At 38.1% G+C, this 13645-nt stretch overlaps 1 protein-coding gene across 4 annotated transcripts in view; it reads right to left on the bottom strand.

The window, feature by feature from the left end:
* The window catches only part of SYNE2 (spectrin repeat containing nuclear envelope protein 2), a 424477-nt gene that overhangs the window by 202693 nt on the left and 208139 nt on the right, over positions 1–13645 (bottom strand). For all 4 annotated transcript variants that reach the window (XM_053601260.1, XM_053601261.1, XM_053601264.1 and 1 more), the window contains exons 35-44: positions 11679–11780; positions 9989–10189; positions 9465–9636; positions 8816–8928; positions 7264–7466; positions 6254–6373; positions 5872–6160; positions 4232–4383; positions 2747–3056; positions 1435–1599 (exon numbers count right to left, since the gene is read on the bottom strand). In XM_053601260.1, coding sequence (XP_053457235.1) covers positions 1435–1599; positions 2747–3056; positions 4232–4383; positions 5872–6160; positions 6254–6373; positions 7264–7466; positions 8816–8928; positions 9465–9636; positions 9989–10189; positions 11679–11780 — 1827 coding nt within the window. The remainder of the gene's footprint in view (positions 1–1434; positions 1600–2746; positions 3057–4231; positions 4384–5871; positions 6161–6253; positions 6374–7263; positions 7467–8815; positions 8929–9464; positions 9637–9988; positions 10190–11678; positions 11781–13645) is intronic.

Below are 13645 nucleotides of genomic sequence, written 5' to 3'. Positions count from 1 at the left end.
AGTTATCACAAGAGTTAATTGACTTTTATAAATCACAGAGTGGGAAATGCAAAATAAACTTGTCAACTCATATCACATAGAAGAAACTTTGGGCAAAATTTAAACCAACACAGCATTCTAGATCAAATTCTTAAACAGATTCTTGAAGATACTAGAAAGTTTGCAACAAGAAATGCAGGAATCTTTCATAGCACAGTTCTTGGAACAGTACGAGGCAATCCATAGATATCTGTGTAATACATATTTTGTACAAGTATAGCCTTTTTGTACAAATGAAACACAAAATAGTAAGTGCCTCCTACATGAAAAGCATTAAAAGGAATCAAAGAATCATTTAGAATGTGCTAATAATCTAAAGCTAATATTTATTAATTTGAGACAGAGCCTCAAGCTGTCACACTGGGTAGAGTGCGGTGGCATCACAGCTCACAGCAACCTCCAACTCCTGGGCTCAAGCAATTCTCCTGCCTCCGCCTCCCAAGCAGCTGGGACTACAGGCGCCCACCACAACACCTGGCTATTTTTTGGTTGCAGCTGTCATTGTTGTTTGGCAGCCCAGGCTGGATTTGAACCTGCCAGCTCAGGTGTATGTGGCTGGCTCCTTAGCAGCTTGAGCCACAGGCGCTGAGCCTAAAGCTAATATTTAAAACTCAGCTGTAATCCCAGCACTTTGGGAGGTCAAAGTGAGAAGATCACTTGAATCTAGGAATTCCAAACATCTTTAAAAACTGAAAAAAGAGGCATCTCCATCTCAATGTCAGGCTACATGGAAGAGATAACCGATCCCTAAGTTCACACCAGCAATGCCACAAAATGAGACGCACCCTTGAATTTTTCAGTAAAGGAACTCGGAAAGAAGTGGAGCAGAAAATGCTTTATTCTGTTTTCTTCTAAAGGACACCATTCAGGCCTGCTCATGTGGGCTGTGTGAACAACAGTAATCCTCACTGGGTAAGGTTAGGTGTTGTAGGGGTGAGAGTGAGAATCGTAGAAGCCCTAAATTTGTGGAGAGCTCTGATTTATTCCATGAATGTGAGGGGAAAAAAATCAACAACTTTTATCCACATGATGAAGAATGCTAAATTAAAACACATCCTCAAGATCTTGTTGTGCAAGGTGCATCCTTTGACCACTCAAGTATCCCCTGGAATCACTAGGTTGTCTCTAAAACAAAGACATCCAGGAGCTACAGGCTGGTCATAGGTACAACTGTCTCTGGGGGCCCATAAGTCAGAGTACTGCTCAACTCAAATGACAAATGGATTTGGCCACTAAAGAAGAATGTTCCTTTTTATTTTTTTTTTTTATGACAGGCCAGAGCTTTAATTATTGGAGCGATCTAAATAGGACTTGAATTTCTAACAGAAGACACTGATTGGTTAAGGTGTAGTTAATATTTTTTAATATCGATCACATCTAGACATTGCTTAATACCTGTAGTTTCTGCAATTTTTCCTCAACTGCTATTTGATCCACAGGATTATCAGAAAAACTGACAAGTTCTTTGGAGAAACTGTCCAAGTTCATGTTCAGGTCGGTGACACAAACTTGGTACGAGTGGTGTTCTTGAACATGACTTTCCAGTTTCTGCACAGAATCCTAAAAATAAAGCCATTGATAATTTACAAAGTACTTCTCTCTGAAATTTTTTCACTTGAAAAACAACTAAATGATTCATAAATTCTTGTTTAAAAGTTTCATCTTAAAACAGAAATATAACTATAAATCATCCAAAATTCTTAAGCAAATATTTTAAAGTTTGGGATATTTTACTACAAACTCTCTACTTTACCCCCCAACTGATTCTTACTGAAAATACCTTTCTTCTTTGCCTCCATTTCCTCCATGAAGAATATTTGTCAAGATATTTACAAAACAAAGTGGCTGCAAATTATATCATAAAATCACAAACATCCATGATAAAGCAGCTTCCTTCACGATCCCTTTTCACTGAAACTAAGTACCCACACGTGGAAATGACACCAATTGAGATCAAACTACCACATTCCTATCCTAAGAATCAAACTCCAAACTTGTGTGTTAGGAAAAAGTAATGCTATCAGAAAAGCAAAACCACCTTCAGGTTCTCTCTTTGGTACAAGCAAATAAAATGACCACACCTGAGCAGAAGAGGAGCCACTGTTACATTAGATAATTTACAGCCAAGTAGGTCAGCCGCCTAACCCCTGCCCAATTCCTGCTGTCTGTTTAAGGAGAATTTGTTAACCCAGGTAATCTTTACATTGAATATGGCTTGTAGTGTGCAAAGAATGATAAACAGTTCTGTTGAGAGAATTTACTCCCTCATGACAAGCTAACATTTTTAACTCTTTTACTAAAAATCACGCAGAAAGGTCTGAGGGAGGGTCACTGATAAGAAGGTGAATCTAGAAAAACTGACATAAACTATTACCAGAGATAGATAATGGATGGATGGGTGACTTTGATGCTGTCACCTTCATACCAATGCCTAAAAAATCTTAACTCATCCTACCCGCGAAGAGAGGAATTTCGATGAGAGAAAATAACACCATCATCGAATAATACATAATAGATTCCTCCCGCAAAACTGACTACATTTCTCCCTTGATGCTCAAAAGTTAGCATTCTCATCTAAAAATGATAAATTAAATTTGAGAGCTCTTGGTTTACCAAAAGAACAACAACAAAATAGTTCCATACACAAATCTTGTGCAGTTATGCATAATTACAGCAATCATTTAAATGTGTATTTTGAACACTTCACCTGCAGTTGTTGAAGAAGACTTTCATGAAGATGCTTTATTTCCAGCCAAGGCTCTTCACTGAATTTGGGATTTTTAGTACATTCCAAAAGATAATTTCCTTGAGATTTTAACTCCCTTAGCAAGGATGTCAAATCTTGTGCTTTCTTGAGAAATTTCTTATAAATTTTTAACTGAGCTTGCTTCTCCTGCAGACCATGCTGCACAGCAAACCCCGATTCTTGTTTCTTCTTTAGTTCTGTGAGCATCAGTCTTAAATCCTCCTTACTTTGCAAATACTTCTCTCCTTCTAATAGAAGCTTTTCTTGATGGCTAAATGTCATGAAACATTTCATAAACGAAATGACATTTAGCAAAATAAAGTGGAATTTTACATATTATAATGCAACATACATCATAATAAACAGCATTAAAATAACACTAATATACATTATTCCCTGAGATTCTTTTAGCATAACAACATTCTAAGTAGCACCATGTTTAGCTCAGAAATAAAGATAGAAATTATTTGGGTAATACTAAAAAATGCTAGCTTGGTGCCTGTGGCTCAAGTGGCTAAGGCACCAGCCACATACACCTGAGCTGGTGGGTTTGAATCCAGCCCAGGCCCGCCAAACAACAATGATGGCTACAACCAAAAAATAGCCAGGCATTGTGGCGGGTGCCTGTAGTCCCCGCTACTTGGGAGGCTGTGAGCTGTAATGCCACGGGACTCTACCCAGGGCGACAGCTTGAGGCTCTGTTTCAAAAAAAAAAAAAAAAAAAAAATGCAAAACTAAAAAATGCTTTTCTCTTTGCAATTGGACCAGAGAATATTTAATAATTTAGATTTCAAGTTAGTCTCAACAGTTTTTAACTACATCTAGTATATAATTATATTAACCTATATTTTACTTTTTCATTAAAAAAAGTATTCTGTATATTAACCAAATAACTAGTTTATGCTTACTATTGCCTAAATTTAGTTCTGATTTGATTGCCTCCTCAGGAAAAGATAAAATTCACATTTCCAAACATTAAATAAAACTATTTAGATGTGATATGAATGAAAAACTTTCACCAAAATTACACCCATTGGATTCAGCCAACATTTATCAATGATCACACATTTCAGAACCTTTTAAAATAAGTATTTAAAGTTTTAATTATTCTGTAAAGATATCACACAGATGCAGAGGCTGTCTGGCGGTGAGGGAGTTTGGTACAGAAGCAGAATGACAATGTTAATTTGTGACTAGGAATCCCAGGAGCTGATGCACTGGATACAGTAAACACTGGCACAGAATTGTGACAGAGCTTTTAGTTTCCTAGCTGATCTAGAGAACTATTCCTCCTGGCTTCTGCCTCTGACACTGCAGAGGCCCCTGATCTTGCTCATGTGGTCTCCAACAGATATAAATCCAAACCCAGGAGGCAGACAAAACATACTTGTTATGGCTTCACTGTGCAAGAAGACCTGATAGAAGTGGTGCCGGCCTGGCCTTTACCTTAGGTATGTGTTGGCTAACTGTAGTGTGTTGTCCCACTGGTTGCTGATGTCAGTAAGGGTCTTCTGAGCCAGCAGAGACTCGCTGCTGTCAGCCTGCTGCATGACGGTTTCTATCTTAGCATCCCCTACAGGCTTTAGTAAAATGATTTCCTGAATTAAACAAAAATGATCTTAAAATTGCATTCACATTACTTAGGGATATTACAAGATATCTCTTCATTTGTAAGATTTATACTGGGGTTCTAAGTACAGAACATATTTCAAAGTAACTCATTTTTATATATGCCCCAAAGACCAAGGTCTCCCTCTCCTCAACATACAGGGTTAGTTCTTGATAAACATTTGTCAGTTTGAGCTGATTGAAGTCCTGCCCTCCTCTTGATTTTATATATGCCACCTTCTTTTTTATATACATCCCCACCAAAAGCCTAGCAAACCCTGCTTCCTATCCACTCTATTATTTATAGGTGGAATAGTTACAATAAGAACTTGAAAGATAGCCAGCTGCAGTGGTTGACGCCTATAATTCTAGTCCTTTGGGAGGCAGGTGGATCGCTTGAGCTCAGGAGTTCAAGACCAGCCTGAGTAAGAGTGAGACCCCATCTCTACAAAAAATAGAAAAATCAGCCAGGCATTATGGTGGGTGCCTGTAGCCCAAGTTACTTGAAAGGCCGAGGAAGGAGGATCATTTGAGCCTACAAGTTTGAGGTTGTTATGAGCTATGACACCTCTGTACTCTAGCCTGGACAACACAGAAAGACCCTGTCTCTCAAAAAAAAAAAAAAATCTTAACAAGATATTTTTATAATTTTTATAAACAGCTTCCTACAGGAAAACGCAGTGACCCTCATGCCAACCCTCCCCTTTCCCCTATGACATAATTAATGCTTGTTCTCTGTTTCTTCTCTTTCCTGCCTTTGCTCCGACAATCAAGTTCTCTTCATTCCCTTTTTGGAAACACTCAAGATTTACTTTCTCTGGGAAAATTTTTGGATACAATCCCAAATGATTTCAATTATTTGCTGTCACCACCCCTTCCAGTTTACTATTCTGGACCATTTCTTCCTCTAGCAACACTTTAATTAATGTGGCTTCAGTTCTCCTAAAGCACATATGCTTCTGTCGCCTATATTTTTAACCAGTAATTACATTTTTTAATTTGTTGTAATTAAATAATTTCATGTTAAAAAATGAATTTAATTATTTAGATATTTGCTGACTCTCCTCTTACAATAAAAGTGGGCTCCAGGGGGTTTGGGACTTCCTTGCCTTCTACATTCAGTATCTAATAACCTCGTGAAGATGAATTTCTCTGCAACCTTGCCCTTGACATTGCTCATATATTCTGCTGTACTGACTTATATTCTTTTTACACCCTAGCAAACTCCCACCCAATGCAGCTCTGACCTTTTGTCATTATTTCCATTCTTCTACATTCAGTGAAGATGGACAATAACCAGGCATTCATTGTCCCCTCAGGAAGAGACTAGACATTAAAGCTTTCTCTACTGTAAGCTCCATGACATGAAGTTCTTCCACCATCCACAGTGATTCCGTTTCTCACTAAGAAACAAATCTTTGTAGTTTTCAAAATAAGAGTTTGTCTGACCTCTGAAATTTAAGTTTCCACAGTTATACCTTTATTTTTTGGATTCTTTCTTCAAGTGGCATTTTGCCTTCAGATGAATTCAAAACCATAAGGGACTCTTTAATCTCTTTTATCCAGTGAATTACATCATCTGCAAAATCATGAAAGCTCTGGTCCTCAGCAGATGGTAACTTGTCCTCTTCCTCAGTTTCTTCTAATTTTCTCAGGAATGTCTGGTATCTATCGATCAAATGTGTTGATTCCATTATTACTTCTTCATCACTGAGCCCATATTCCTTCAAGGAATTGTTCAACTGGGCCATGGATTCAAATTGTTCCCTGTAAATACCAAATATCATTGAAAGTTTGTAGGAGTAAGGACGCCATGGAAGAAACCATATCCTGGGGTGACGGATTTAAAATAAGATATACCTCTTTTTAGGTAATGTTTGGCAAAATAGCTCAGTTTTCTCTACTGATTCTTCCATTTCTTTCCATTTCTCTTCTTGATTAGTCAACCACTTACTCAGGTTTCTGTGGTCATCCTGGAGTCTAAAAGGACATTACACATAAGTGAACATAAACTAAGCAAAAACTGTTTATGTTGAAGAGAAGGACAGCACAAGTCTTGTAAGTCTACCAGGTTTTTACCATATGTGCTTGGTTTTTTTTTTTTTTGCAGTTTTGGCCAGGGCTGGGTTTGAACCCACCACCTCCAGCATATGGGGCCAGCGCCCTACTCCTTTGAGCCACAGGTGCCGCCCTGCTTGTTATTTTTTTAAAGAAAACTTAACTTAGCCTGTATTATAGTAGGATGCTAAAGTATTAAAGCAACAAACCACATAAATACATCATAAAGAACAGGCAATAGCCAGTTATAGAGGCGGCTCACACCTGTGACCCTAACACTCTAGGAGGGCTGCCCGAGCATGAGTAAGGCCCCATCTCTATTAAAACTAAAAAGAAAAAGTTAGCCAGGGGTGGTGGTACATGCCTATAGTCCCTGCTACTTGGGAGGCTGAGGAAGGAGGATTGTTTGAACCCAGGGGTTTGAGGTTGCTATGAACTATGATGATGCCACAGCACTTCACCTGGTTGACAGAGAAAGAAAAGAAAGAAAAAAAGGAAAGGGGATTGGGGAAAGAGAAGGGGAAGAGGGAAGAGGGAAAGGGAAGAGGGAAAAGGGGGAAGGAGCGGAGGGGGAAAGGGAAGGGGAAAGGAGAGAAAGGATGGAAAGGGGAGAGTAAGAGGAGAGGAGAGGAGAAGAGAGGAACAGAAACCATTTTTGGACTATCTTTTTTTGAACTTTCATATTCCTAGTGCCAAACCTGTCTTTATTTGTGAAATTTGTGTGCTGTATGTATCCTAGCGCTCTCAGTACTGAGGCAGAGCACAAATAAAGAAACATATGTGTTATTTAAGATGTCACCTTTATTCCCTACCTCAATAGCTGCTGCAAACAGCCCTCGAGCTCCTTTGCTCGTGACTGGCACATGGACTCCATTTTTTCTAATTCTAATTCTTGACCTGTAAGCCAACTGGTCAGCTCCTTAACGTGTGTTTTGGGCAGAAGCTTCTTCACGTGCTTCAGTAAGGTATCCACATGCTGGATTTTACTTCTTCTTCCTTCAGGGGTCAAGAAATCCTGAAGAAAGACAAAAGGTTAGTTAGGACCTCCTGGCAAGTCTGAGTACGGTGTCTACCACCCAACAACGCTTTTCCAAATAGTACACAGACACATCGCCTTCTTAACAGCCTATACAAAAAAAGGTCTGTGAAGATGTAGCTACTTCCAAGGACAGATGATTTACAGTAGTTCTACAATGTGTGTATACATTGGCATTTACTTCTGACTTCCTAAAAATGATATCAAACATAATAATGTGGTGTGAAGGTCAGTAGGAATAAGAACAGGAAGCTGTGTCTGCCCACCCAGGTTCCACTCAACCTCTGCAAAAACTTTCTCCTTTCTGGTGATTAATACATAAAATTAAACAGACTATTCTCTATTTAACTTTGTCTTAATCAGAATTATACATATATCAATGGTTGTGTTTTAAGGTTTGAGTGCCAAATGCTGAGCCCTAGACAATGGGGGAAATTAAAGGGACTTCAAATTTCAAAAAGAAAAGTGATTCTATCAGTAAAGAATGGTACCTTCTCAGCAAGAAATTAAACAGAGATCATTTAGTGCCACCCATAAGTTTAGAAACATCAAAAGACTAAAGTGTTAGCTAATTTACCCTAAACTGATCAAGACTTAGGGGCACCAGAGGCTTTTTTTTTTTAGACAGAGTCTCACTATGTCACCCTCAATAGAGTGCTGTAATATCACAGCTCACAGCAACCTCCAACTCTTGGGCTTAAATGATTCTCTTGCCTCAGCCTCCCAAGTAGCTGGGACTACAGGCGCCCACCACAACGCCCGGCTATTTTCTTGTTGTAGTTGTCATTGTTGTTTGGCAGGCTAGGGATGGGTTCGTATCTGTCAATCCCAGTATATGTGGCCGGCGCCCCAGCCACTGAGCTACAAGCACGGAGCCAACCAGAGGCATTTTAAATGCCCCCAGTACACTGCCTTTTATTTCAAGCTATTCAACTGTAGCTTTTAAAATAAATATACCTGCAAAAAAAATGTATAGAGTCAAGAGACCTCATCTAAGAAAATAAGGAGATTTTAAAGTCCAAATTAGGTAAAGTCTTTATTTTTTATCTAATATAATTTTAACACCAATGAATTCATCTGTGAACACTAAATTAAATAGCACCTTAGAATGAGTGTAGTGGTGGGCATGTGGAAGCCACTTTCACACTTTCCTAGTAAATGCAGTTTCGAAATGATTGGGGAAAAACCAAGTTTTGGGGGAATATTATCTTTCAGTAATTAGTAAGTCAAAATAATTATCATCCTATTCTACTTAAATACAATTCTATGCCACCAACATTTTAGTTTTGATAAATTTTGATTAAAATTTATATATACATGTATCTTACAGAAAGTTTTTGTAGCTTCTGTTCCACACTCTTTTTTGTTTCTGCTGATTCAAAACACTCCTTAAGGTTCATTTTTATGTTGCTGAACCAGTCATTAAAGTTCTTGCATTGATCTGCAGGAAGAAAAAAAAAGAAGCTCTATGCAAGGAAGACTTCATATTCCTTGTCCAAGAGCGAGATTTTAGAATTTGCTTTCTAGGCTTTGAGTACAAGCCACTGTATAAAGTGCTAGTAAAACCTAACGCTCAATTTAAAACCTTAGAAAGTAACTAAGGTGTATCTTCTACACCAAACCTCCTTTCTGAGAATTTAAGACACCCAAAGACACTGCTCAGGGCACCTGCACACAACTACATCCCAGACTCCCTGACCACAGTGAAAAGCTCAAATATTACAATCTTAGTGACTTATTTTCATGAAAGAAATAAAGATTTGGAGCTTGAAGGAAATAGATGTTCTTTATGTCAAGCTTAGATCAGTGTCTCCCCCCACCCCCAAAATTCATCTGGATATTAATTCCTTAAATATATTCACCACAAATCATCTTCAAGGCTGGCTTGAATTACCCTTTGTGTTCACAGCATTATGTACTAACTACATTCACTCTTTAAGAATCTCAGAAACAAAGAAAGAGAAACATTGCACTCACCACTCAATAACTGAGAAAAGTGATCTTGCAAAACACTTTTTTTGGTGTTAAATAAAGCACTGACACTTTCATATTGCTTTTGCAATTCTGAGAGTTCAGGAGTCTGACAACCTATTTGATTCTCAAGTAATATCATACTGTGCTTTTGCTGTAGAATTTGCTGTTGTATCTCCTAAATATACAAGCAAACAACCAACATTAAGTGTTAAAACAGGCTCAGTTTACACAAAGCATATTAGATCTCATTCATTTTGTAGAAATCTAGATGATTTTCCTCTTGAGTGGATTTGCTTTCTCTCTGCTGGCAAATGTATAATTATAATGCAATATCAAATAAATAAAAAATTATTATTGTCCACAGAGCAATTCAAAGATGAAAATGCTAAATAGACCCAATCTGTTTTATTGATTTTTTTTTCCTCAAACTTTCCTTTTCTTTTATGTGTATTAAACTCGAGAGGTCAAGACCATTGAAAATAATTGTGAAAATAACTCTGGACACAATGACAAGCAGTTAGTAGCACCTCTAGTTTAGTGAAGATCTCCAGGCTGTCAGAAGGAGACAGGGCTTTTAAGAGGGATTCGGTCATCCCGATTTGGGTCTTGGCTTGGTCGAGATCCTCCCTTAGCTCCGGGGTGCTGCCCCTGAGCACAGAGCAATTAGATCCTCCCATGAAATGCCTTTTTATTTGTTCCATCCTTTTCAAAACAGAGGACTCCATTACCTGAAATCAGGAAACATGGGAAGTACTGTAATGGGCATTATTTAGCAAGATTTAAGACAACTGTGTTGCTACAGAGTGAGTTGCGATGGCTTCATTTCAATGTGAAATAAATTCTTTCTCATTGTTTGACATCCCCAATGTAACAATTCTAATGTTGCATTTAAAAGAATAAAGAGTAACATGGATAAAACTGAAATGGACATTCTTTTCTCACGATACCAATATGAATCCTTCCCCCTAAAATAAATTTAATTTAGCATCCCAGCTGAGATGCTGTCTAGCGACAGTTGTGAGATTAAACATAGATGAGATGAAAACATACAGGAAAAAATTAAATAGCCAGCATCTAGCTATCCTCAGTATGTGTTACATACACAGCATAGTAGTAATTGATTCTCATACAAAACAGACATTTGAGAAGGTGAAATAAGTTGTCCAGGATCACAAAGCTGGTAGGCAGTACAGCCAGAACCAGCTCACCCAGTAACTCAGATCCAACACTGTGCTCTTTGATCTAAATAAAACTGAAACAAATCTCTCACACCACAGAAAATCATACTTGGGGCCCTCTCTGTTTTCCTATTTAGCATTTAAGAAAACCTAGAATCACTTGAGCCATATTCTCCTGCCTACACCCAAACACTCATAAGAAAACATTGTTATTCTACAAGGGAGCAATAATTCCCCCTCCACTTGTGAGGCCTATAAAATTAAGCAAAATTAAAATATGCAAAAATATTCACGTTTAAAATGAAAAAATGTATACTTATCTATTAAGAAAGATTTGGAACTTGAAGGAAATAGATGTTATTTATTTTAAGCATAGATCAGTGCCCCCTCAACCCATCCCCCCAAATTTATCTGGATATTATTTCCTTAAATATATTCACCACAAATCATCTTCACGGCTGGCTTGAATTACCCTTTGTGTTCACAGTACTATACTACATTCACTCTTCAAGAATCCCAGAAACAAAGACAGAGAAAGCTCTGTTAAAAATTTGGTTAGACTTAACATGGAAATTGAATAAATAATAATCCTAACTTTATTTTAAGTTTTCAGATTTAGAATACGTGGTTTATGAACATTATTTTAGAAGCTACAGAGAATCTTTAATTAGGACCTTTCTTTTTATATTTTTTATTTATCTATTTTTTGAGATGGGGGTCTCACTATGTTGCCCAGGCTGGATAGTAATGGCTATTCACAGGCACGATCCCACTACTGATCAGCATGGGAGTTTTGACCTGCTCCGTTTCCAACCTGGGCTGATTCACCCCTCCTTAGGCAACCTGGTGGCCCCCCACTCCCGGGAGGTCACCATATTGACGCCGAACTTAGTGCGGACACCCAATCAGCATAGCGCACTACAGTCCAGAACTCCTGAATTCAAGCAATCCTCCTGTCTCAGCCTCCCAAGTAGCTGGGACTATAGGTGTGCACCACCACATCCAGCTAATTAGGACCTTTAAATGAAAATCCTCTTACCTGCAATTCAAGAGGTATTTCACTACTTTGAAGCAGAAACTGTACTTCAGCCACTCTTCTAGAAAATTCTGAAGTTTTTTGTTCATGGACTTCTAACTCCTCCTAAAACACAATTTTTAAATGATAATAGCTTTGTGCTTCTTACCTTATTTTCTGAAACCCATAGTTAAAATTATTGATATATAAAAACCAAGAGAGCCCTTAAATTTTCCCTAATTCCTTGTTTCTTGACAGACTTCCAAAAGTAACAAACTTTTTTCCGACCTGGGCCAATTCACTCGGGTAACAAACCCAGTAAGTGCATTTAGGGGTTAGGCAAATACTATAACTCAGTGGGTTTTTTTGTTTTTGTTTTTGTTTTGAGACAGAATCTCACTCTGTTGCCTTAGGTAGCAGGCACTGGTGTCAGCCTATAGCTTCCCGGGTTCAAGTGATTTCCTGCCTCAGCCTCAGGAGTAGCTGGGACTACAGGCACCTGCCACAATCCCCAGCTAGTTTTTTCTATTTTTTTTTTTTTTTAGTAGAGGCAGGATCTCAGGCTAATCTCAAACTCCTGAGCTCAAGCAATGTACCTACCTCAGCCTCCCAAAGTGCTAGATTAGAGGTGTGAGCCACCACATATGAGTGTCTTTTTAGCTAAGATAATAGATCAGCGATTTTCAACCTGTGTGCCGCAGCAAACTGGTGTCCTGTGAGAGGATCTTAGATGTGCTGCAAAAATTTTTAAAGATCATGAATTAAGTCATTTTCAAAATTTAAGTGTGCCATGGAAGTTTAACTTTGGGTTCAAGTGTGTCATGAGATGAAAAAGGCTAAAAAACACTGCAATAGAGAGAGACAAGACTTGTGCTACAAAAGAAGACCTGGACTGCTGGAAGGCATTAAACTGTGTAGATACTAGTATGTAAAGAGCCCAAGTGCACATACACACACACTTGCACACACACAGCACTTTGGCAGATATTGGCCCACAGACTGGTAGTTTATCATCCTTAACTGCAGACTTTTAAACAACCTGCAATTCAAGCCAAATTTAAAGGACTCTTAGAAATGATTTATTTACCTAGAAAATCATAGTTTTAACTTCATAACTATCATGATATGTATATCTAGGAAATCAGAAATCTCCAAACATTTTCAAACTTTTCCCAAATGTATAAAAATAAATACATGAATTAAAAAGTGAATAAAATAGCAAGAATTAGAGTCAGAATAATATTTGAAGCATTAGAATCCATTTTATATCACACGGAACCACATACAACTGCCAACAGTTGACTGTTTTCTCACCTAGCAAGACAAAGACAGTGATTTTATATGATCAAAACTAATAATGTGTATACAAATGAGCTACTAGAAAGAATTCTCCCTAGAGTTAAAAGAAAAATAATTTTGATCCTTTCCATATGACACAACTGGCGATTATTGTTTTTAAAAGTATTGTTTTTTTGTGTTTGTTTTTAGAGACAGAGTTTCACTTTGTCACCCTCGGTAGAGTGCTGTGACGTCACAGCTCACAGCAACCTCCAACTCCTGGGCTTAGGCAATTCTCTTGCCTTAGCCTGCCAAGTAGCTGGGACTACAGGTGCCAGCCACAACACCCGGCTATTTTTTGTTGTTGTTGCAGTTTGGCCGGAGCCAGGTTTGAACCCGTCACCCTTGGTATATGGGGCCGGCGCCTTACCCACTGAGTCATAGGCACCACCCTAAAAGTAGTTGTTTATAAAGCTCTATAAAGATGTGAATACTCAGCTTTGTGTTTTTTCTAATCTTTATTGAGTATTATTTAATTCATATAATGAAGAAGTTTGTCCAAAATCATGGTTTGGATCAGAGGACAATAACCTACAGCCTGAGGACTGGTAGCCTGTTTCTTATAAATAAAGTTTTACTGGAACCCAGCTTTCAAGCATTTATCACTATTTTCATGCTACCACTACAAGGCCAAGCAACTATGACAGGGATAG

The sequence above is a fragment of the Nycticebus coucang genome, chromosome 9, assembly GCF_027406575.1.
Source record: "Nycticebus coucang isolate mNycCou1 chromosome 9, mNycCou1.pri, whole genome shotgun sequence".
NCBI classification, from domain to species: Eukaryota; Metazoa; Chordata; class Mammalia; order Primates; family Lorisidae; genus Nycticebus; species Nycticebus coucang.
The sequence above is the reverse complement of the archived record's forward strand: the minus strand, read 5'-3'. Positions and strand labels throughout refer to the sequence as shown.